This window comes from Podarcis erhardii, assembly GCF_964252035.2.
Source record: "Podarcis erhardii genome assembly, chromosome: 13".
NCBI lineage: Eukaryota > Metazoa > Chordata > Lepidosauria > Squamata > Lacertidae > Podarcis > Podarcis erhardii.
Window position 1 is genome coordinate 50,798,263 of NC_138502.1, and position 25,537 is coordinate 50,823,799.

The 25,537-nt window shown below is 45.8% G+C and overlaps 1 protein-coding gene and 1 long non-coding RNA gene across 2 annotated transcripts in view; one reads left to right on the forward strand and one right to left on the reverse strand.

Annotated features, from left to right (window-relative positions):
• The window catches only part of LOC309327219 (uncharacterized protein), a 76,737-nt gene that overhangs the window by 16,633 nt on the left and 34,567 nt on the right, over positions 1-25,537 (forward strand). The window contains exon 2 of the mRNA XM_081836394.1: positions 16,723-16,812. Within this exon, the coding sequence (XP_081692520.1) occupies positions 16,723-16,812 (90 nt within the window). The remainder of the gene's footprint in view (positions 1-16,722; positions 16,813-25,537) is intronic.
• Positions 22,212-25,537, reverse strand: part of LOC309327234 — an 88,747-nt gene continuing 85,421 nt past the window's right edge. The window contains exon 3 of the long non-coding RNA XR_014150460.1: positions 22,212-22,425. This is a non-coding gene — a long non-coding RNA (uncharacterized lncRNA). The remainder of the gene's footprint in view (positions 22,426-25,537) is intronic.

Below are 25,537 nucleotides of genomic sequence, written 5' to 3' on the forward strand. Positions count from 1 at the left end.
ATGTGCCACGCACCCCCCGCGCACTAGGTGCCACACCCCTGTGGGCGGTGCACCACGCCCTCGTGGGTGGTGTGCTACACCACTGGGATGTGTTCCATGCCCCCACAGGTGGTGTGCCACGTCCCCAGGAGGCGCGCCATGCCCCCGCCGGCACCAGCCACATCTCTGCCTGCTCTCTACCCCCTGGGAGGAATGGCAGGGATGCAGCCCTGAGTAACCTTATATAATACAAGTCCGCTCACCTCTCTTGGTGCAGCAGTGTTTCCCAACGGTGGAATTCAAACAGCAGTGCCGTTCCTGATAGGTGGAGCGGGCATATGTCCCCGCTGCCTATCAGGAGATGGATCTTAGCCTGCCCTCTGCATTGGCAAATGGGGATGCAGGCTGGGATGTGGGCTTCCCTCAGAACCGCCTCCTGCCTATTTAAGCAGCCCACACCTGGGGCACAGCCAGTTTGTTCCTGCGCCGGGTTCCTCCCCATCCACCGTTTACGCTGATAGGCAATGACTTTGCTGTGGCTATGGTGGTCGCCATTCTTTACGGGGCCTGCTAGGAATTTGCCCACTGGGCTAATTAGCACTGACTTGTTTTGCTTACCTCATAGCAATTCGTCACAGCTGGTTGACCCCTGGGGCAATCCCTTGTTTTGGACAGAGGGGAGGTTGTTGTCCCTGCCTGCCCCTCCAAATGCTGGGGTAGCCCATTAAAGGGATCCGGGGAGAGTGGCCACGTCTGCGTGTCCAGGGGGCCAGGGCCAAAGGCACTCCCCCAGACAGCGGTCCCTGCTTGGATGTAAGTCTTAAGGAACTCTTCCTTGATTGACCACGCATCACTTCTGGTGGACGGGCCGGAAGTATTTAGATTGCCCCTTGTCCAAACCAAACCTCTTTCATCTGTATTCAATAAAGTGGTGGCCTGTTTTTACCCCAAACCCAGTCTTATTGGTCTCTTCTTTATATGGGTTGGGGTCTAGGAAGTACGATGCCTGGTCCTGCAACACTTCTGCCAAGGGGAGTAGTACTATTACCTTTTGGTGACCCCAGAGGCAGCTGGCTTATTGCGAAGCTATGGGCTGGAAGTTATTGTCCATTTTTAAGCACACACTGCCTGGGTTTTTTCTCCCTGGGCTGCTCCTTTACCAACCGCACTGGTAGTTAGATGGAGGGGGGGGGGTCTCAGCCGGACCTGTACTCCAGCACAGTGGAGGGGGCCCTGAGTGTGGTGTCTTCTCCCTCTGGTCTCAGAAATTTACGTTTGATAAATAAAATCTGATATTCTCAGGTTTCCAGTTTAGCCAACTGCTAAGAATAAACCTTTGTTGTAAGCCACTTATGCCTCAATCTTTTTCATGTTTCCTTAGAAGTAAACGACACTGTTCTAAATTTGTTCCCAGGTAAACGTGCAGAGGCTTGCAATTTCTGTCATCCTGAGTTGTTCTCATGTAATCGTGTTTTGTAAAAATGATCATAAACAAACTTGAAAACACAGAGCTCTACATTCAGTACAAAACAAAGAGGGATGGGACCTTTGAGTGCTCTTTGGGCTTCCTGGTTTGAGTATTTGTGTGGAACCAGGGGCTTGGGGTGAGTCACTTGCTTCTTTTCTGCTAAAAAAGCCAATTGCAACTTTATCAAAATCTGCAATTTTCAGAGGATTCAGGCTGAATGAATGACCGCTAGTATTTGTTGCCTTTTTGCTAGTGAAAATCGCAGTACAAGTTGGCAATAACAATAATATGAATGGATGGGCGTTATATTAAAAATGACAATTGACCAGCAAGATTCTTTACAAAATGAAAGAATTTGAAGTGGACATTTAAAATTATAGCACAGAGGTGACTGGGCTTTATATGAAGCTTAATTATTTTTAGCTACTGCATTTTGAAATTAAGATATTTGGCACCACAGTTTGTCTCCAAAGCAGAAAACGGATGTGTTTTACATTTCTTTGAACAAGAAATTCATGACACACTATGTGAAACCAGGAATGAACCCTGGAATGAGACATATTCCCCTAAGGAAGACTTGTTGTGTCTGAATAGGTTAGTTCCACTGTGTTAGCTTTAAAAGTGTGATTTTTACCTGGTACTATATAGGATATTTACTTGAAAGGATATTTTAACCCTCTTGTGGCCAGGCAGACTTGTATATATGCCCTCTCTAAAGCACTTTAATATAGGAGCAAACCTAGTTATAAAATGAGGCAAAATAGTAATATTTTGGGAGAACAGATAAGGAGGGATTCCCCTTCATGTGACAATTTAAAAATAATTCACCAACAGCAGTATGTTTCATTTTTTATTTACTTATCTCTCCATGTAGCTTGTACCATGTGGAACAAACCTTAAGAATGGATAGGATCTGTAAATTAGCTAGCTGTCAGAACCCAGCACCCCTGCTTCCTGTCCTATATTTTCAGAGAGTTAATCGAGCATAAGTTGCTAAAAGTGTGAAATGGGAAGTTCCTGATTCAAATATCACCTCAAGCAGCCATCCAGTTGCCTTAAGCAATCCATTGTTCTGCCTGCCTTTGCTCCCCATTTCAGGTATGAGAATAGCAATACTAGATTCTTACAGGACTGTTGTAAGACTTATGGCGGTAATAAGTGTGGCACACCCAGCGGCGTAGCGTGGGTTGTCAGCACCCGGGGCAAGGCAAGTAATTTGCGCCCCCTAACCCCTAACCTGCCACCGCTGCCAGCTTCTTCTTGCTGCTGCCTGGGCTGGGGTATTTACGGTAAGGTAGCCACGGCGGCGGTGGCGGGTCCGTGTCAGGTGATCTAAGGCGAGTTGCCGCTGGCGCTGCCGCCCAAACGACGCCGCTTGCCCGGAGGAGGAGGGCAGAGAGGCGAGGAAAATGCAACATGGCCCAGCAGCTGCAGCAGCGGCGGGGCTGTGAGGAGAGGCTGCCTGGCGCGCCCTCCGGGGCCCTGACGCGCGGGGACCGCAACAAGCGCTGAGAGCCGCTGCCTGCCTGCCGCCTTCAGCCCGGACGCACGCACAGCTCGTCGGTTCCGCGAGACATGGGGCTCTGCTACAGCCTGCGCCCGAGGCTCTTCAGCGACTCCGGAGGCGGTGAGCGCCCCCCCCGATGTTGCGCCCGGTGCGGCCACCCCCCCTGCACCCCCCACGCTACGCCACTGGGCACACCTGAAATGCGCTGTGTAACTGCTAACTCTTGTCTTCAGACAGCATACCCCCTGAAACCCTGCATATTCCATCAATATAAGCTTGTCCTCTGCCCTGATCCTGATTTTATTCCCAAGGTGAAATCTGTGTCCAGAGTTCTGTGCCCAGGTGGTTTTGCCTCCCCTCTGAACCCCTCCATCTGGTTCTCAAGAGCATATATGACATTCACTGGATGTCAGTCGTGCCCTGCAGTTTTATTTGGATCCAACAGTGAAATTTAGGAAACCAGAGTCCCTCCTTGTGGCATTTTCGGGGGCTTTCTTGATGTGCAAGTCTGCTCCCTCTGGAATGACTACTCACTCTTTCAGGGAAGCAGCTGCCGCAGCTGCTTACAGGTGTAGTTTTCCTATCATAGATATTTGCTGGGCATCCACTTGGGCCTCGCCACACACTTTTGTAAAACACTGTAGAATAGATTTACTTTCATCAGCTGATGGAGCCTTTGGCAGAAAGCTTCTCCAGAGGGTTTCTGTTGCAGTAAGTAAAGGCAGAGGAAACCCAAGCAGATCTGAAGGAGGCTCCTCTGATATATATCTACGAGGAATGCCTTCTGTCCCTATCTGGCAAAAATGGAAATTGTACTTAATAAGAATTTCTATTTGAAGATAGGGACAGAGGGCATCGCTCCTTTCTCTGTGTTTTCCCCTTCTGGAGTGAGAGTGCTGATGTAGGACTTCTGCTGCTTTCTTACATATTGCACACATTATTTAGAGTACTGGTGTATGCCCAGTTTTGTTTTGTCTAGGACCAGGTCTCCTTCTTTGCTGTTTCTCTGGTTTGAAGTTGTTGTTTTCATCTGGTTGGCAGCCAGGTTCTGCAGACATTGGATTTGGGGCCAAGGAGTTGTCTTCATTCTTGCCAGTCAGTCTGGAGGGCAGGAGCTGAACAGTTCTGAAGATCCTGCCCCTCATAGCCAGTGGGAGGAATCATCCTTACTAGGAATGCCCTCCACCCCTATTTTCAAATAAATTCCCAATCCCCCCCCCATCATATGTTTCTGTTTCCTTAAGAACGGATTTAAAATATTTTCTTCTTCCTATTAACAGATTGTATATATAGATCAGGAAGCAGAAAAAAGCAGAATTTGTACAGTGGTGCCTCGCAAGACGAAAATAATCCGTTCCGCGATTCTCTTCGTCTAGCGGTTTTTTCGTCTTGCGAAGCAAGCCCATTGACAGCTTAGCGGATTAGCGCTATTAGCGGTCTAGCGGCTTTTAGTGATCAGCTGTTAAGCGGCTTATCAGCGGAACAGCTGATAAGCAGCTTAGCGGCTTAGGAAAGGGGGGGGGAGCGAAAAAACCCCCCGCAGGAACTCGCAAGATTTTTTCGTCTTGCGAAGCAAGCCCATAGAGAAATTCGTTTAGCGAAGCGCCTCCAAAACAGAAAACCCTTTCGTCTAGCAGGTTTTCCATCTTGCGAGGTGTTCGTCTTGCGGGGCACCACTGTATTCTGAACAAGATATACAGTGGTACCTTTGGATGCGAAAGGGATCAGTTCCGGAGCCCCGTTCACATCCTGAAGCGAATGCAACCCATGTCTGTGCGGGTTGTGATTCACCGCTTCTGCGCGACGTCATTTTCAGCGTCTGCGCATGCGTGAGTGGCAAAACCCAGAAGTAATGTGCTCCGTTACTTCCGGGTCGCCGCAGAGCGCAACCTGAAAATATTCATCCCGAAGCTACTTCAACCTGAGGTCTGACTATAGTCCATTCCCTCCCTCTCTCTCTCTCTCTCTCTCTCTCTCTCTCTCTCTCTCTCTCTCTCTCTCTCTCTCTCCAGTCTTTCACTATGATACCTGGGAATTGTCCATAGGCTTTAGGAAGTTACACAAGGCCTTTGTGTACCTTCCTTTTTAAAGTGTGTGTACATTTTGTTTTTACCGCCGCAGACCTCTTCATTATGAAGTTCATCAATTCTCACATGTTATAAACTGAGAAACAGAAATCTCAGCAAATACTGTACAGACAGCTTCCTCTTTGCACTCAACTGCTCACACGGACAGTGCCAGGAACCTGAAAGTGGAACCCGGAAGTGGGGGGCACCCTGTAGAGTCCTGGCTCATGAGGAGACCCTCCCTGGAGCCCAAAGAGGATGTCCTCTTCAAGCTCCGGGGAGGGTCTCCTCATGAGCTGGAGGTGGAGTGGGGCTTTGTTGAGTCTGCTCAGCCTCACGTGAGCCGGAGGGGCGGAGGGGCCTTGTTGAGCTGCGCAGCTGACGGGCGGGGAAGCCTGTATCATAGAATTGTAGAGTTGGAAGGGATTTTGAGGATCATCCAGCCCAACCCCCTGCAATGTCATATGAGCACCGTCTCCCAGAAAGTACTCCTGTACAAATGTCATCGAAATGAACAGGACACCTGGGCGCCTTCTATTCAACTGGCCTGGGAGTACTCACTGGTAGATACTGACCCATAATTTGGTTACAAGTAAATCCTGACAGGGAATTCAGCCTCTTTATTTCCTTTCGAAAATGACCGTATTTGTTGTCTTGCTGTCAACATTTTACATGATTTAACATTCCAGGGTTGCTCTGCCCATCTGTAGTTGGCAGGGGAAGAACTGAGCAGGCTGAACTGTTGTGCTTTGCTTTTCTGTGAAATATGGAAAGAATGTAAAGTTGTTGTTGTTGTTGTTGTTGTTGTTGTTGGCCTCAGACAAAGCAACACAAAAATGTACATTGAGCTTTCAAACAGGCTTCACGCTACTACACACTAAGCGTATTGTGTCTGTCTCCATTTCTTATTCTTTCTCATTGCTTCCAGTCTTTAGGAGGAACTGCAGTTGAAGGACTGAGTTAAAATTACGAAAGAAAGTGATGAGTCACGCTGCTTTCCCCAATAGCTTCTAAATCTGAAGACCCGACTACATCATGGCCTCTGCCTTGCTATATCCGTGGGAAGGGGAGGGGATACAAAATTATACTAGTATGTTAGCCTGATGTTCCCAGTTTGTGTGTGTGATTACCTAATATTCCTTCCCAGCTGTTTCTTAACATTACTCATACCAGTCTAAAGCAACTCTCTTCTCGCTTTCATCACTAAACATAGTTTCCCTTTGTGGGCTGTTTAGAATGCTTTTTTGTGTGTCTGTGCACTGTAGTTGCCTCAAACTGGCACTGATTTAGGTAATAATAGTTACAAACTCAACAGGGAAATATGTAATCAAAATAACCTTGCTCATGCTAAGCTTTATTCACCATATTCCCCATTTCCACAAAAGCGGAAAGAAAAGAAAAAGGCAGGCTGCCACAAGTCTTATTTTATCTTACCAGGCAAGTGTTTATCAGGGGCTGCCCGGGAAAGTGCATGGACGGAGAGGCATAATTCAAATGCACAAATGGTGGAGCTGTGGAATCTTAGAGTTGGGAGGGACCCAGGGGTCATCTAGTCCAACCCCCTGCCATGCAGGAATCTATGCAGGAATTTCCATGGTACATATTTTGGAAATAATGAGCCAAATGGTTGGCTGTGATGTGAGGTCTTAAAACATGGGTTGCCAATCTTTCCGAGCCAATAGGCACATTTGGAGAAGGTGCCGTGGCCGCCATGGAGGTGTGGCCTAACACAAAATGACAGGGCCACAAAATGGTTTGGGCATGCCGCCCCCCTCCCTCAATGAAGAAAAGTTGTACTAGCCACTAGTTCAGAATGGATGTGTGTGTGTGTGTGTGTGTGTGTGTGTGTGTCCAGTCCTGGCAGCCAACGAAATGTGCTGTGTTCAATGAAGGAGAGGCTGAGCCAGTACAAACAGAAACTGAGCAGTCTACTGTATTGTGCATTGTGAATTTCTGAGGAGATATCTACTGAGACCTTTCATGGGGGGAGTAGGGTGCTGCTGGAAAGCACAGCAGTGTCTGTGGGTGCCACATCAACTTTTTAAAGCTCTTGAGAAGGCATGACTATTGAAACACATTCAGCGACATGACTGTATCAAGACACAGTGATATGTTTGCGTGCACATTCAAACCTATGTGGCTTGATTGTCAAGGAACAATCTGCTGAGCTGAGGGTTTCCATTGCAAGAACGTGGTCTTGGAGCAGAAAGTGACCTAATGTGGACAGTCGGAGCTTGAAGATAATGGGTCACTTCTACTGCTATTCTCTGGCAGCTACGATTCAGTGCTATATTGCCTCTAATCCTGGGGGTGGTATTTAGCCATGGCCATTAATAGCCATTGGTATCCCCCTCATCCATGAGTTTGTCTAATCCTCTTTAAACTCTTGTGACTAATAGCCTTTACTGTGTGGTAGTGAGTGCCATATATTAATTAGGTGTTCTGTATATTTTCTTCTGTCTGTCCTAAAATTGGCTCTTAATCAGTTTTATTGGGTGACCTCCACTCTGGCATCATGAGAAATGGAGAAGAAAAAACTTATCACTATCCACTTCTTCCACACCTTGCACAATTCCACAAACATCTTTATGGTGCTCTTTTTTCTGAACTGAACATTCTTAAATGTTGGACGTTCTTTCTTTGTAGGGACTGCCTCCTGGTTCCTTGATCCTTTTGACTGCACCTTTTCCAGCTCTGTGATATCCTTTCTGAGGTGGGAAGATGGTGACCCATGTTATTCCAAGTGTGGACACGTCAGGCATTTGTGTAAAGTTAAAGGCAGTTTTATTTCCAGCCCCTTCCCTAAGAATCCCTAGCAAGTTATTTGCCCTTTTCACAGCTGCTGCACGCTGGGTCAACATTTCTCTTGAAGTATCTGCCATGGCAACCGAGAAAGCTTCCCTTATACCACGTCAGCCCGGCCTTTGGCACACCTTGTTTGCTATTGTCTCTGCAAAAAGGTTGCAAATGACTTTGAGTAACGTGTGCGGTTCTAGGGTCACTGTCATCTCAAAAAGAGTATTGTTTTTAACAGTTTAAAATCCTTCAACAGCAGAAGCGGAACTCTTAACCATGGCCAAAGCGCAGCACTGTCCACAACTTTGCTCCTACTGCCATCTCTATCTCCAGAGACATGGTGGTAGCAGCGCTAGCGGAATTGTGGGCAATATATATCTGTGTATCACCCCTGACACTAGAGTAAATGTTACGTCAGGCTTCTCCTCCAAGATGCATGTGCCGGGCATGTTTCCAGGTGTTGATTATTTAGCAGCACCCAATAGTGGCTGTTCTGCTTTAAAATGGAATGAAAACAGTTTTCCACATTCCCAGCTGTCTGTAACCAAGCAGACAGCCCCCATTTCCCTAACTCCAAATGCTGGGTGGCGGCAGGGGGCGGGGGTTGTGTATGTGACTGAGACCTGTGTGTGTGATAAGGGTCAGATATACCCTCCCCCCTGCACTGTACTCCTGATCATAATTCCTTCCCCAACTCTTGTGGCACTGCAATTTAGAAAGAAAAGAGAAAGAAACAGATATGAAGGCACTGGTATTTAAAAAGAGAAGGGTTGATTCCCTCAGAGGAGAAGAAAAACAAATGGCTATAGCAGCCTTGGAAATAGTCTGTGTGCCAGAGTCAGGTGAGCAGCAACACAAGAGGTCACCTGCACCTGGGGAAATTGCACAGCCATTCCTTTGATAATTTAAAAAGTTGTATTTTTGGAGCTCTTAAACATAAAACTCAACACACACACACACACAAAATGAAACAAATTCCTTCCAGTAGCACCTTAAAGACCAACTATGTCAGTTCTTGGTATGAGCTTTCGTGTGCATGCACACTTCTTCAGATACACAAAATGAGAGGGGGATGTTTCGTTCATGACATTGTGGAGCTGCCTTTTCAAAAGTAAGTGAAAAAAGCATGGCAACACCACAGTAAATGCTCAGTGTGCAAGAGGCCCGGTTTAAGTGCGCTTAACGTTAAGCGAATTGGTTTGTGGTTTCCCGGATTGCTAAAAACAAACCCAAAAACTGCGTTCGATGGACTGCTCTTCAAGCATGTGGTGTGGAGGCCACTTTTAGGGACAGCTTGCAAAGTTTGGTTTAGCTTAGCAATTTCACGCAAAATTGGTACAGAGCGCCTTATTTTGGTACACTTGACACTGTGAAATCTAAGGGCCATTTGTCACAAGATGCAGGGGCAAACCTGGGATTGGTACAATGTGGGCACTCAAAGCAGGAGCTGTAGCCCTGCTCATTATTGTATGACACAAGCATTTACTGCACATTTACACTTTATATCTTTTCATAGTATGCACAAAGCTTATTAGACATATATCTAAAAAGGTAATGTACAAAACGGCCCTATCAGCCAAAGCAGCTTTAAAGGGCTGAGCACTACGTAATGCATAATGCTCATGGAAAGAAAACATTGCAATATATTATTATATCACAGGGGAACCTTTAGTATGATAAATATTTCATCAGGATAGTAGGCCAAGGATTCTTGGACTCATATGCAGTCTTTCCTAGGGCACATGGAAAAACTACCTTTTTGAGTCTTTAAAAGCGTGAGCTCCCATTGGACAGAAACAAAGAGAGGAATAATAAACTGATAACTTTGCAGTGGGGTCTCCGTTGTGCATAAGATGTTAAAGTGGCCTTCCAGAGAAAGCTGTGGGAGCCAGTGAACGCTCCAAGGCTCAGGGAAAGGAGTGAAAAGAATTGAACAGAATGCATTCTGCTGAAGTAAAAAGTGACAATTTGAAAAAGGGAATGCCGTTCTGAAGGGGGATGAATCAACGCTTCCTCTGAGTCACCCTCAAATCCATAGCTGCCCCTTCGTGCAATGCTTGAGATCACACCCTTGCATTCTCTGTTAATGAAGCTGGATTAATCATATCTTCTTGGTTTTGCATTTATGATTAATAACAATTTGTTATAATTTCCAACCATACCTTATTAATATCAGCTAAAGGCATTATTATTTACTAGAATGAAGACATTTCAGTAAAATGCATAGCATAGGTTTTGGTAGAGAGGACATTTAATACTTGAGAGCTGAACAACTTTGTTGTGTAACGATGTACTGTACTATTTCTGCTTATCACTGTGAAATAAAGGAGTTTTGCAATAAAAAGTGTTTGGTTCTTAACATTTAAGATAAATGGTTAATAAAAGACCCATGGTTGATAGAGAGGAAGCAAAACCAAACAAGTACCAGAAATATATATTTAAAAAGCTCTTGCAATACTTTTATATCTAACAGCATTAAAGTTTATGCTTATAGGCTGCTTAACGCAGCTGTCATGTTGGGTTTCATTTGGCCCTCCAGCAGTCTTCCTCATTTGTCTGAGACCGAAACATTCAAGCTGTCTGTCACAGCAGTGTGATCCTTTGATCCAATGGGAAAGCAGAGTTTCTGTAATATTCAGGAAAGATGCATCACATGATCTTCAGCAAAGCAACCGTGCCATGCACTGGTAAATTCTGCCCATTGCAAATACGTAAGTGGGTCCTATAAATTATGCCAGGTTATGATGCAAATAAAACCCCTATTTCTTCCATAGTGCTTCATAGAAGGGTTAAAATGCAAACAACAGCAAATGGGTTTCTGAAGGAATGCTGCTGATCATGTTAAAATATATTTAAAGCCGATTCAGCAAAAATTAGTATTTTGGGTACACTGGACTCCACAGCATCTTTTCAAGAAGCTATTGTTTTCTAATTCAGGTAGATGCTGGAGGTGTAATGCTGGGGTACATAATGTGGGCTTGTCGAGTGAGAGCATCTTTTTGGTTGGAAGTGGTCCATATTGTTGCATGGACCCCACTTTCCAAGCAGTGAGAGACTCCAGGGATGCCTGTGATTCTTGTGATTAATTATATTTGTATACCACCCTTCATCCGAAGGTCACAGGGTGGTTCGCAGCATAAAAATACAAAAGGAAAACACAAAATAAATAATGAAACAGAAACAAAAGCAAAACAACAACAACACAATACCCCAGACACAGTAAAAAAAGTGTTTGACTGTTAACCCGCCGAAGGCCTGGTTGAAGAGGAATGTTTTCACCTGGCACCTAAAGGTGTATAAGGAAGCTGCCAAACAAGCCTCCCTGGGGAGAGCACAAGTGGGGAGCCACTGCAGAAAAGGCCCATTCTTGTGTTGCCACCCTCCGGACCTCTCATGGAGGAGACACATGGAGAAGGCCTCCAATGAAGATCGCAGGGTCTGGGTTGGTTCCTATGGGGAGATGCGGCTCTTGAGGTATTGCTGTCCTGAGGGTTGACCCAGGGTTCGGTTTCCTAGGAATGAAGGTCAATGAAGACTGTGGTGTCGTTGTGATATATAGTTTTATTTACACATAAATGCAACCTGAGCATAGGATGGAGGGGCCCAAAGCATTAACACAGAACTTGCCTCTGCATTTGGTTTCCAGGAAGGCCCCAAGACACCACAGAGCAAGACATGCCCCTCTGTCCTTGGCTTCCAGCACCAGTCAAACTCTCACGAGCAGCCTCTCCCGACCTCGGCCTATTATTCTCCATCCTAAAATGACATGGCACCCAACCTGGTGAAGTGGGGAAAGGCCCACCCATTTGTCTGCCCTTTAGGGGCAAGTAAATGGCAGTACTGAACTGGCCAACCAAGGACATTACCTTAACAAAGCAAGTGGCTTGGCTGGTTCATCAGGTTTCCCCTCATAGATTCTAACCTCACATATACAGGCTCTATGACTATCATCCAGACTGAACACCACCACCTGTTACAGCAAAGCTATAACAATATTAATTTTCTACTGGAGAAATTCTTGATGTTTGCAGATGTCCATGGATTTTTGAATTATATCCCTGTTGTATGGGAATTGACTATTGGAGAATGAAAAAGGACTCTACGAGACCTTGTGGTTGCTAAGAGACTTATACTTGGAGCCACGTAGGATAGATATTCACCATCTATTATGTAATTGACTGAAGATTAACATCCCTGCTACATTTGTGCGTACTTCATGGATCTGGCACTCAAGAGTTGCTCTTTGCTTCGGATAGAGGAAGGGGTGTTCTCAAGATGGGGGTGCTGGTGGATAACACCCTACCATCCTGGTGAAGTTTGGACTTACAGTTCTAATCTTCCCCTCCAGGTGTGGTGGAATGATTCAGATAGTCTGCACCCAGAAACTAATGGAACCCAATGTATTCTTAAGTGCCCTGTTTTTTTCTTCCCAGCAGCTAGAGTAGATGACCCCTTTGAAGCCCCATCTCACCGTTTAACAGTGAGACCCTTCAGGCTCTTGAAATGGTTACCCCTGAGCACAATGTCTGGTGCTGTGGAACCTGCCCTGCACAACTGACATGCCCAGGAACTAAGGGTTGGGTACACCACAAGTGGCAAAAAGTGTGCTTTTAACCTGACTGAGCACAAGTGGAACCATATCATCATGTTTAGTGTATGGCAATGAGGCAGTAAAGAAGGCTCACTTCTCTGCCTCCATCTCTGTGCCAATGCACAGAGTATAGGAAACAAGCAAGACAAATCTGAGGTCTTAATACAGGAGTATTAACATGAGTCAACAGGGTGATGCAATAGCAAAAAAAAAAGGCTAGTGCTATTCTAGGCTACATCAACAGAACTATACTGTCCAGATCAAGGGAAGTAATAGACAGCCCCAAATCACTCTGGATGGGCTGATCCAGCGCAGTCTCAATATACTTTTGGGGGTAAAGTTTACTTTATTTTTATAGGAGTCTCTCAGTCTGATTTGCCAAAAGCCTGAACCACCTGGATTGGCTCAGTTTGGTTCAGGATCCAAATCACTGAAAAGGATGAGCCAAATGTCCTTGCTACGGTGTAAGTGTCAGTGAGCAAGGGTGCCAACTTGGATGAAATATTGGGGGACCCAGGTAAGCCCTGCCCCCACATAATCTATCACATGACATGGTTTACACACACCATTTGAATGGCAATGCACATCAACTTTGGGGCTCCCCCAGCCCCTTCAAATGTTTTTTTTTTGTTGGGGGGGGGGCAAAGGGACCTTGGCCCCTAGGAGTTGACTCCTATATCAGCGAGTTAAGATTTCATAGTGGATTGTTCTGCTAGTTATTGTACGGTAGGCAAGAACTACTGACCTCCATTGAGAAAGCAGCCGCTGATACAAAAGGAGCAAAGCACGATTTGTGTTCATTTGGCTTTTGTGTGTATATGTGTGGGGGGTGGTGGGAGTGTCTGACAGGAATCGGAAAAACAACTTTAAAAAAACAACAACAAAAACCTAGAAAGGGGAAACCCACAACTCATTTTTTCCCCCTTCCAGCTGCGGCAGAAGCCAGCACTGAGAACTGAGAACATTTCTACCATTTGTTTCATATCCCAAGCTTTGGCCTGGGCGGTTGCTCATTGCAGTATTTCCAGGGAGGTCAGGTTTTGAGATTAGGGCAAGTACATTTAAAAAAAATAAATGAAAGAGTGGAAAGCAGAACCTGACATGATGACACAAGAAGCTATTTTCCATATTTGCCTGTTATCGAAGAACTGGAATCTGTACTGACGAAGATAATGTGATGTCACTCTTTAATCTGGCAAGCCTGAGGAAACCACTTCCTCGTGTGTAGGCTGGCGGTCTTATGATTGCCATTTAATTCTGAAATGCTCATTGAAATGATGTAAGAAAACAAGCTTTGCTGTTATGTGTGTGTTTTTAATAATAATGAATGAACTCTATTATGAAATTCTTTCCAGCTATGTTAGGAAGTATGCTGGTTATTCAACAAAACATACTGATTATATAAAAGCAATGAGTAAAGGCAGGGTTGAGGGGCAGAGCACGTGAGCTTCAAATTGTACAGAGCTGGTTCCTGATTTTAACTCTTTCTCCCAGAAACACAGAAAATTTCCTTATGACTGAAGCACAGTGAGTGAAATTTAAACCCAAGTTACCATACCAAGGATGTCTGAAAAATTTATATGCTGTTGGGAGAAACACAGTTAAGAACCACCTCTGTACATTAACATTAATGTACATGTGTTTTTTGTGGGGGCCTGGATGCAGGTTTCGTTTTCCTCCAAATATTGAACTGTGTGTGAGGGTGGAATTTCACATGGCATGGTGCATAATGACCTCACTATAATTCTGTGTTGTGTGAACAGTTGCTACCCCTCCGTTCTTCTCCTCTGGCATGACTGAGGAGACTGGAAGAATCTGATCCCATTTCCAACTTTCAATTCCAAACAAGCCAAGATGAAGCCATGGCTTGTGGGATAAATTGTAGTTTAAACTAACCATTGTTTGTCCTAGTTCAGAAAAAAAAAAGAGAAACAGTGGTTAGTTGAAAAGGGAATTAGATGCCTCCTTGGGGCCACAGCAGAGAAGGTGAAGGGTGGAAAGAACAGGATTGTGTGTGTTTAGTGTTTAAAATATGGTTCAGTGCCTATTACATAGGAAGTTGTGAGCTGGTAGGGCAACTAGGAGATTGCATAGGTGGAGCCACTGCTCCCCCCCCCTTAAAAATGTTTAGGGGTACTCTCATTTTCCTTCTCATATTGAAATACTGCCCCTCAATGAGACCAGACTTAGATTCACAAAATGTTTAGGGGTATGTGTCCCCCCAGAAAAAAGGCACTGGGTGCAGCAGGGGACAATGCAAAGGTGCCAAACATAACTGTTAACCAGTGGCTCCATAAACTCCCAAACGTATGGGGAAAGTTTGTTTCCCTCCTCCAGCTCATTCACTTTAAGGTCTTTCCAGAGTATGGAATAAAGTGGTGAGATATTTTCTAAGCTCTAGGCTCTGGGAGAACAGGGCTAAAATTACCCACTTAGCCGTGAAGCTGAACGTGAGACTTTGAGCAAGTCACTGTCTCTCGGCCTAGCCTACCTCGCAGGCTTGTTGTGAAGATGACATGGGGAAATGGAAAACCATGAATGCTGCCTTGAGAGGCTTGGAGAGAAGGGGGAAATTTATGTACGCAAAAGAAGCAAAAGATCTCCTGCCTGGCTCTCCTTGATTCTGAGGGGGGGGGGGGGCTAGGTTTGGAATAATACAAAAACACAATTGGGACACAATCGGGATAGTCTGGCCTATGCAGGTCCCTGGCAAATCCAATGTGTGGGGCTCTGCTGGGACAGAATTGGCAGGGTGGGTTGAATTATTATTTTATGTATTTATTAAATTTCTATACTGCCCTTCATCTGATGATCACAGGGCAATTTACAATGCAGAAACACCATGCAGGAAGGGAATTCCAAAGTCTGGGAGCAACAAGCTTGTGTCCTCTCCCAAGAAAGGGTGTGTGGGGTGTCTCTATTTTCACTGGAGAAATGTTGGGGGTGGGGGTGATATGGTGGCAACTTCCCCCCTGCTAAAGGGATGGAGTGGCATTCACAGGGTTTTGTGTGTGGAATATCAGCCATGGCATGGTTCAGTTCCTTGGAAGTCTGTGTGGTGGTTCCCTTTCTTCACATCCACCCAGTGGCGTAGCGTGGGGGGTGCAGGGGGGGCCGGCCGCACCGGGCGCAACATCTGGGGGTTAGAGTTAGGGATAGGGTTAGGGGGTGCAAATCCAGGGTTAGGGGGCGCAAATTACTTGCCTTGCCCTGAGTGCTGACAACCCACGCTACGCCACTGCATCCACCACTTGGTAACTGCTCTTTCAAGGAATGGCTTGGGTGCATGAATGTGGCCAGAGCAGTGCTGACACCACAGACGGTGCTTTCTCCAACTCTTCAGGTGTAACACAGGCATATGGGAAGTACTAGTCCTGAATGGCTGTTATGATTACATTTAAAACTGAAGTCAAACACAGTCATTAGCCGTCATTTGTCAGCCCACTTTCCTTCGCCATCAGCCCCTGGGAGTTTTTATAAGGTGAGATTCACCTGCGACAAGACCAGCAAGGCCTCCCAAGTTTTAGCCTAGCACTTTTCAGCACCAGAACTCTCTTCCTCTTTCATGGTTCTCTGATAGGAGTGTTTTTGACAGTACTACAAGCCGAACACTACAGGGCCTCCACTGTGGGAATGGCTATGTTTTTCTACAGAGAAATTTCCTGTCATGTTGAATTTACAGACACATTGGTGCTGGAAGGCTTTCCTAAGGAGCATAAAACCAGCTGTACAGAGCGACTGTTCTTCAGATTGTTGGCTGCTGCTTTCTTAGCAAGGTAGAAGTGAGGAAACCTTGTCTGATCAATCGGCCCTTACAGGCACCAGAGTGCGGCTTGGGGTTCTCTTGCAACTTCTCTATGTTAATCCAGTATATCTACTGAAAATTGGGGCCCAATGTCAACTTTATTGCAAAGGAAACAAAATCTGTCATTTAATGCATATGAACAGTGTATTGAACATGTCAACAATCAAAGTTATAATCAGAGGAACATCCCCAAAATTGCAAGGATGGCTGTCATTCTAATGTGATCTAGCACTGAACTTTGGCAAATGCACACTATGTTATGTACATCAGCAAAATGCATCTGTTACTCTCCACCTTCAATAACTTTAGAGACATAGGATACATGTACACCAGTAGACATAGGATACAATGTACATTTGCCATCAAATCACAAATATCACAAAATACAACACAGCATCCAAATTTCATTTGTGTTATGCCTCGTCGGTCAGGGTTCTGTGAGAAAAAGCAGGCGAATTGCAATAGCTGACACCAGGCCACTCGACACTCTGATCCTGTTGTTTTCTGCAGCTGCCCTGGCCATTCTTGCAGCTGTTCTGAGACTTGCACTTACATGCACTAACAAGCCCTGGAGGGCTGGGGCCACGACTGCTTTAACAGGTCAGTTTTCTGAAATTACCCGTCCCTAGTTTTCTGCTCATAAACCATTTCATTGTCTATCCAAACACTGTCCATCAATTTTGTACCTAGTTTATCCATGAGCTCCTGGTTGTTGGTCTTGTTAGCAAGGAAATGCTCCTTCATTCTTTGAACAGCTTTGCTACCTGTGAAGCTCACTTGCATGCCAACACCTTGCGACCATCTCAGAGGTACTTCCGAAAAAGATAATTCACATACATGTCACAAATTGCCTTGGCACAGAGGGGCTACATTTTATTCGGTCTTTAAGAAGTGGACCACCATCTAAACTTCCACAACAAGGAAAACTTGATGGACTCTCCTCTAATTTCACTGCCCATTATGGCCCACAGGGCTTCAACAAGGACGGGCTCACTTGCCTTTCTCAGGAGTCCAGAAGTAATGATGGTTTCTGACACAACTGGTATTTGAAGTTTCGTGAGATATCTTCACTTATACTCTTTGCTCCCAAAACCAAACGTTGAAGAAGTAACTGTAGATGTGTATGTATGGTCTCAGATCCTACTTCCACAGCATTACAGCTGCAACTTGATTTCCTCTCTTGAATGTGTATTGTGAAGTACTTTCCCCCCAGCTATTGACCTCAAAATATTCTTCCCAACATCTTTACAATGTAACTGTTGACCTAACAACCACTCCATTTGCTGTTTCATAGAGATGGGTAATTGCTGAATGAGTTTCTATCCTGGAGACAATCACAGATAATATGAGTGTCTACAACATCTACTTCCTGACTGGAAGTGGTGCTATACTTGTTCGGTGCTGTAACTTCTGTTTCTTTCTGCACAGGTTGGCACTGCTAGGAGCCACACAACTCGCTGAGCTTACCCATGTGTAAAACCTCCAGCAGTGCTCTTCAGATTCCTCATAAATACTTGTTGAGTTGAGAGAACTGAAGAGAGCCTTGCTAAGCACTGAGCTGTCTGGTGAATGCAATGGCCAGGTGAAAACAGCATGTGTGTATCTGGCTGTTGCTTCTCATGAACAAGATCTGCTGCCTATAGATGTAGACTGAATCTGAATACAGGCCATCATTAGTTGCTTCAGAGTATAAGGCCATGCCTAGCACAGACTGCCAGTGAAGACACCTGTCAGGATTGCTGGAGAGATCCCAAGACAGCCTGGCTCCCTGCCCTCGCCACCTGCCTGGAATTAAGGCCAGGTGCCCTGAAGGAGGACACAAATGAAGAGAGAGGTGTGGGAGGGCCATTTCTGACTTAGAAGCAGCAGAGAATGCTAAGAAAGGGGGAAGGATGAACAGAGGAAGATTTAATGGGAGGAAAAGAAGCAGAAAGAAATACCAACGAAGGAACATTATAAGAAGAGTTAGGCCATCTTCATCTCTCACCCATGATGAGTTGTGGCTCTTAGATCCAAGGACAGGGACCCAAAGGGGCTTTAAGCCCCTTTCTCTGACATGAAATGAGGCTAAGATGTTGTGGCCTTAAAAGCGTCACAATGCCAACTTCCTGTTGATTCACCTATAAGGAATTACCATAAAATAGCAACCATTTCCATGTACAGCAGCCACAGACGAACTGTATGAGGATGAGTCATAGACTTCTTTGTGGTATCAATTCTTTGCTGAGATCTGAACAGTGCATCTTTGAAGGATAACCCCTGCTTATGCTACTTGACACCATATTAATACCGTAAAGCTGTTTCATCTCATTATCTATAGTTCTAAGGTTGATTCTTCACTGAAGCCACTGGTTGCACTGGTTGCAGCTTCACCTGCACCACAGCTAACCACTCCCAAGGTCTGTCTTGCTGTTGTTGCCTTTGTAATAGCAGCATCTGAAGCAGCATCTGCCAAGGAAATGACCTCTTCCCACTTACTTTGTGTGGACAGGCGGAGTCCCCAGATCCTGCGCGGTCCCCCCCCCCGTCATGTGGAATAACGACTCAAGACAACGTGCTATGGGATTAAATTGGCCACAACTTTATTAAATTTCAAATGTGGGTAGACCTTGGCTCAGGCATTGGGCGTTCTCCCTCCCCAGTCCCCAGCCGGGGACCTAGGGAGCATCAGGGTTATCCAGTGTGTGTGTGGGGGGGGATGGGCCGGCTCTGGAGAACATATGTTCAAGCAGAGATAGCCGCCCCCGTTACGCCGCCGCAGGGGAGAGCAATGACGAACTTTCGGCGTACGGTCAAAGCCTCCCTTCAGAAACCCCTTTAACGGGGAACCCTGGTATCGCCGCCGCAAAGAGGAAGATGGACTAAAGGATTCCACCCAAGGCCTGATACTGCCAAAGTTGTGACGTTTTGCTACGGGAAAGGCGAAACCTGCCAATGCAGGGAAATTCCTTTCCGGCCTTTTAACAGCGACCTTAACGTAGCAGCGCCCGCATACCTGTGAAGAAAAGTTAACCTGCAAAATAAGACATTAACTGAGGGTGGGTAGGGTGGGAGAAGCTCTGGAGCCAAGTGAGGATTCCCAGGTAAGATCCTCCCTCTATTGTGTGGGCAGCTAATCCCTCCCCTACCTGGCCTGGTCTCCTTGGCAACGCTTCCCCCAGGTGGGATTGGACAACTGACTGAGGTAGGCGGAGACCTCCAGGTATCCCACCTGAGGGAAGACAAAGCCAAGCCTATGCTGTTGGAGCCGCTCCAGATCTAGGGGCTGCACGCGTCCACGCAAAGGGTGCCCCCCGTTTTAGGCGGGGAGCGGTCATTATGGTCATGACAATATATGTGCAATGCTACTGGAAGCATTAACCAGTTCAAGGGCTTCCTGTAGTCCTGATTCAGCCATCAAATACATTAAAAAACACCCATCTTTGTGTGAAAGCCACCTAGACATTGTACCTTGATTGTACATTGTTCACTTTTTTCAGGTTTTCCGGTACAATTAGTTAAGTGTTTTCCACCACAGACATTGATTAGGGTTGACGTAGCTTATTTGCATGCAAATTTTTGAGTCTAGTTAGATAAAGGTCCTATCCGTGGCACTCGTACCAGTTATTAGTAGAAATCTGACTGAAATCTTGGCAAGAGGTGTTATTTTATGCATAGTCTGGGTCAGGCCAGGCCATGTAGGTCTTGGAGAGCTCGATGGCTGTAAGAGGTTCCATAGCAAGACAAGTTTTCAAATGGGGTCATGGGATCGTAAGACATAACATTTGTTCTATCAGAAGGTCCTTTGAATAAGTCCCATCTGGAGCACTGGCTTATGAAGATGGCTTGTGCAGTCCCATAGGGGATCCCACAGACTGAAGCTTTGAGCAAATGTAGTAAGCAAGAGAAGATGCATTTTGCTGATGTGCAGAATCGTTTTTACATGAGTTTACCAAAGTTCAGTGCTAGGTTGCATTAGAATGGAGGCCATCTTTGAAGTCTCCAATTTTTAGAAATGTTCCTGTAATTATAATTGTCTGGTTTTTTTCATGATTAAGATATTGCTTGTGTGAATTAAATAAGTCAGGTTTGTTTTGTTTTGCAAACCATTTCAAGTTAAGCTACTGGGCTACAGTTGGGAGGGAGTGCTAAGGATTTTACTGCCATCTACTGACACTAAAATATTGGAGTAGTGTTTTGGTCTTTAGCTTCTTCATTTTTGGCAACCAGTTTGGTTCAGATTACCTGCAACATAATGCAAGCCATCAAGATCTAGAGACCTTTAGATCTAGAGACATGTGGTCCATCAGCAGATGTTACCTGTGGACCCTCGTGAGGAGATGGAGAACCTCAGTTTCAGTAGGCTGGTTTGTTTAAGGACAGTGGGTGACTCAGCCTCATCGTTAGAAATTTGTTTCTCAACTTATATTTTGTTTCCAAATAATAAAAAAAAGGTGAAGATCAAGAATGCCTGAAAGCTACTAAGCTGATCTCCAACCTAAACACTACTTTTAAAAAGCCTTGAGTCCAATGACCAATTAATGTGTATTACATTAATCTTTAACCACAGTCTGCTTTCCAGCTCAAAACATGATTTTTAAGTTCATTGATAACAGAAATCAACCATTCCCCAGAGTAGCAAGGCCGCCCCTGTTCCAAGAGTGAGTGGCTCTCTGATTTCTAGTTATAGCAGATGACCCGGAGGCATCCTTATTTTACAGATGAAACCATTTTGCACCAATAAAAGAAATTCCCAGGTAGAACTGAACAAATATAGGAACTTTGCCAGTATCAGAAAGTTTCAAATGTTGCCATTCAATGTGCAATTTCACATTTGAAATTCAAACAAAGAATTTGAAATTTTATCTAAAAAATTGGCATTTGATTGTTGTAGCTTTCATTTATTTATTATATTTATGAGGTACTTTATAAAAAGTCCCTAAAAACCAAACAATATTGTGCAATAAATTAATAAATCAATCAATCAAATAGCATCTCCCACTGCATGTCAACTATCAGATAAGGTCAAATATTAAATAATAATTTTATGCCATTTCCCCCCGGAACATCAGCACAAGTGCACCTGCCCATAACATCTCTTCTTTGGTATAATGCTGTTGCTGATGTCTTAACAGGCAGGAATAAAACTGCAGGTTTCCCTGGGATAAATGGCATCAGTGGGCAGACTTCTCACACCATATGATGTGGCAGAATGTGGCACTTGTCTCTGGTCGTGGGACATAATCGATGGATACTGTCAGGGGTTCAGAAGGAGAGACACAGGAGGGGGAGCAAATGGAGAGTGAGGAGGAGGAGTACGAGGGGGGAGCAGGCAGTGACAGTGGAAAGAGTTATTCCACAAGCCTCTCCAGCGAATCGGAGGACTCACAGAAGGGAGCGCCGGTGGCCAGGGCGAGGGGGGTTCCAGGGGGGAAGCCCCAGGAGGAAGGGGCCAGCGGGGAGTCCCTGAGCAGCAGTTGGAAATCAGGACCAGCTTCCCCACCAGAGCGCAGTGGGGAGGGGGAGTCCCAGGAATCGGGACCAGTGCTCTCACCACCAGCGGGAGGAGAGGAGTCAGGTTTGGTCACGCCCACATCAGGAAGCGGGGAAACGGTCAGGAGGAAGGTTACCGGCTGGGCGCGCGCGCCAAGTTCAAATGTACAGGCGAGCGGCACAGCAGGGAGCCCGGGTAGGGAGCCAGGTCCTAAAGCCCGCCGGAAGGAAGGGGAAGACCAAGGGGGGTCAGCGTCAGAGGAGTCCAGGAAGGAGGAAACCCCAGAGGGCAGAAAGACCCAGCGAAGGAAAGAACAGCGTAGGAGGTGGAGCCGGGCGAGGATCTTAAACTGGTGTGGGAGGAGCAGTGAGTCAGAGGGGACTTAGCCGGTCTAGCGTCGAGACGTGGGTCTGCGCACCCAGAGCCTTGAAATGGAAACTAAACTTCAATAAAGACTTTGTATATTATATCCACCGGGCGTTGGTCCTCTGTGAGCTGGGATCTAGAGGCAGACCTGACAGATACGTAGAACTATGCTGCATATGGGTTACCTTGACTAGGGAGTGACCTTGCAATTCACTTTGTAGCTTTAAAACACATGAGAAAGCAGAGACGAAGTATGTAGCTGTGGCTTTGCTCCCCTGTTCTTTCCTGGGGTTTCCGTTCACGGGGCCTCCACATTCTGCTTGGTGCAAGTCAGACCCCAGATGTATCAGGAGGGGAAGAAGTAGACAAAAGAGCTGCGGAAGGAACAGCAAGTCTGAAGGCTTCTGTTTCTTCAGAACTTCTGCGGCAACAGTGTGAATCTCTAGGTTGCACTGGGTTGCCTCTGGCACACCTGTGTGTATTGGAGGCGAGTCCCTCCAAACATGGCTTGGGCTGCTCAAGAACCTGCTCAAGAACCTCGCCCTAGAAGGGAAGATTGGCATTAACCACCTCCCTGGGCCAGCCAGCTGCCCTCTGCCTGCTAGTTTTTATCAGCCAAGAGGGTCCAGGGTCCGGAGTGCAAGTGGTCACCCTGACTGATCCCAGCACTCTATCTACATCTTCAAGCCATACTAATGGAAACTTATCTAGTGTAACAGGACTAGAAAGTGCTCTGGGCACCACTCAAGACTCCAGTCTGAATTTCTCCTAATATACACATTTGCATGCAATTTTGCATACACATCACATTGTTGCAAAGCAATTTCCCCTTACATAATAAATAAATAAATTCTATTCTGCCCCCTCCCAACTAATATCTGCATTTTTGTACACATTACTTGGCTGGAGACTGCACTGCAAAATTTGGGGAAGTTTGGGTTTTGGATTGTATATTGTTTTGCAAAGTGTGGATTAGTTAGGCTTGCCTTTAAATGCAAGCAGAATCAAATCCTCTCTTTCCCGTTCCTAGCTGTGGCTAACTATATTTTTCTTTTTTATATAAAAAGTACAGGACCCTGACCAGCCTAGCTAGCACTGAGTGCGGTAAAACTTGCTTTTGTAAGCATACATTGCACTGTGGTTTGCTACAAAGCAGCTCATTTTAACAACATTTGTTGTGATTACTATGTACCTGGCAAGATGTGCAATCTTCACTGCCTACATACTTTATTTTGGTGTGATATATAAACCTATAAATTAATTCCTAAACAACATAATGCAGCCCAGTGAGCCTTAGAAATCAGTCAACAATAGGTCCTTACTTCAGTGTCACGCTGCATGGCTCAGGAAGGGTTGAGAAACTATGTTTATTGCTTCTGACAGACATCTTCTGATCAGTGTCAGCAGGAGGATCAGGCTGCTAGGGCAAGAAAGGAAGGCAAAAGGAAACCCACTGATAGTTAGCAGCTGTTTGCAGCTGATTTGATCCTGAACAGCTAAGTCAGTCCTTCCACCAGCAGAATAAAGCTTCTAGCAGGAAATAACTGCAGTTCTTCCATCCCCCGTGATCCTTCCTATTTGTCCCTGAGGATTCCCCAGAGGCCACCCCCTTAGCTGGGCCTGCTCTGACACCATCTCAGTTGCTTCAGCGTGGCTGGAATTGGTCCTTGAAGTGGAACAATGCCTCTTGCTTGAGAGATGTGCCCACACGTGACTTTGTGGCTGGAATGCATCCTACAGAACAAAGGGGAGATCCACCTGCTTGACTCCACCCACTTTTGTCTCTGGTCCTGCCCACCACAGTGGTACCTCGGGTTACAGACACTTCAGGTTACAGACTCCGCCAACCCTGAAATACAGTGGTGCCCCACAAGACGAATGCCTCGCAAGATGAAAAACCCGCTAGACGAAAGGGTTTTCCATTTTTTGAGGCGCTTCGCAAGATGAATTTCCCTATGGGCTTGCTTCGCAAGACGAAAACGTCTTGCGAGTCTTGCGAGTTTTTTCCCTTCCCCCCCTTTTTCTAAGCCGCTAAGTCGCTAATAGCTGCTTAGCCGCTAAGCCGCTAATAGCGCTAATCCGCTAAGCCGCTAATAGGGATGCTTCGCAAGACGAAAAAACCGCTAGACGAAGAGACTCGCGGAACGGATTATTTTCGTCTTGCGAGGCACCACTGTAGTACCTTGGGTTAAGAACTTTGCTTCAGGATGAGAACAGAAATCGTGCTCCGGTGGTGCGGCGGCAGCAGGAGGCCCCATTAGCTAAAGTGGTACCTCAGCTTAAGAACAGTTTCAGGTTAAGAACGGACCTCCGGAACGAATTAAGTACTTAACCTGAGGTACCACTGTATAAGGGAATGTGGCCCTGCAGCTTAAAGAAAAACAGTCTCCAACCCTTCTATGGGAAGTCTTGGGAGTATCCATTACAAGGGAAATTTCCCTGTGAGGGAAGTACTGGAGTCTTATAGTGGTTTGTTGTAGTTCTAGTAAAATCTGTTTGTGTTTAAATTAACAGGTGGGTCATGGTGAAGCTGGAGCAGGCATACCCCCCCCCCCCAGATGGATAACACTATTCTTTACAGCAGTATCAGAGCCTTCCCCGCCCCCCCCCCCCAGCAAAAAGTATACAAAACAAGTCCCTTGAATATTTTGGTTGCAGCTTGCTACAAAACTCAGACCCCCACCTCCATTCCTGGCTGCATTCAAATTGCTAGCTGGTTCCCTCCAGCTCCACCCCAATAGGAATGGTGTGTGGAGTACCGTATTTTTCGCTCTATAAGACGCACCAGACTACAAGACGCACCTAGTTTTTGGAGGAGGAAAACAAGAAAAAAATTATTCTGAATCTCAGAAGCCAGAGCAGCAAGAGGGATCGCTGCGCAGTGAAAGCAGCAATCCCTCTTGCTGTTCTGGCTTCTGGCATAGCTGTGCAGCCTGCATTCGCTCCATAAGACGCACACACATTTCCCCTTACTTTTTAGGAGGGAAAAAGTGAGTCTTATAGAGCAAAAAATACGGTAACTAGTAGACCCCAGCCATCAAAAAATATTAATACTCATTTAATCAAGCACCTTTTACCTTTCAGTGCCCATTAGGAAATGCTCTTTGGCAGTCCTCTTTTCACAAACATAACACTACGCCCATAAAAAATATAATGCATCAAAATTAGTCAGCAACACAGTTAGTAGGTTTAAAAAGCAACAACCCTTAATGATTTGACAGCCTGCTAAAATGAGTAATAATGAGAGAGAGAAGGGGGGGAGCGATACGCCCTCTGTATTTGCATAATATTAAGGGATCAAGCAGACTACCAGGTATCAAAGGTAAGCTCTCTGTTTCAAGAGGCATTTGGAAGCTGACTGCTTTTCATAAAAGAGCTGGTGCTGTGCTGGTTTCATTGCAATTTATTTGTATGTTTTAAACATATACATATACATATACATATACACAGTGGCGTAGCGTGGGGGGTGCAGGGGGGGCCGGCCGC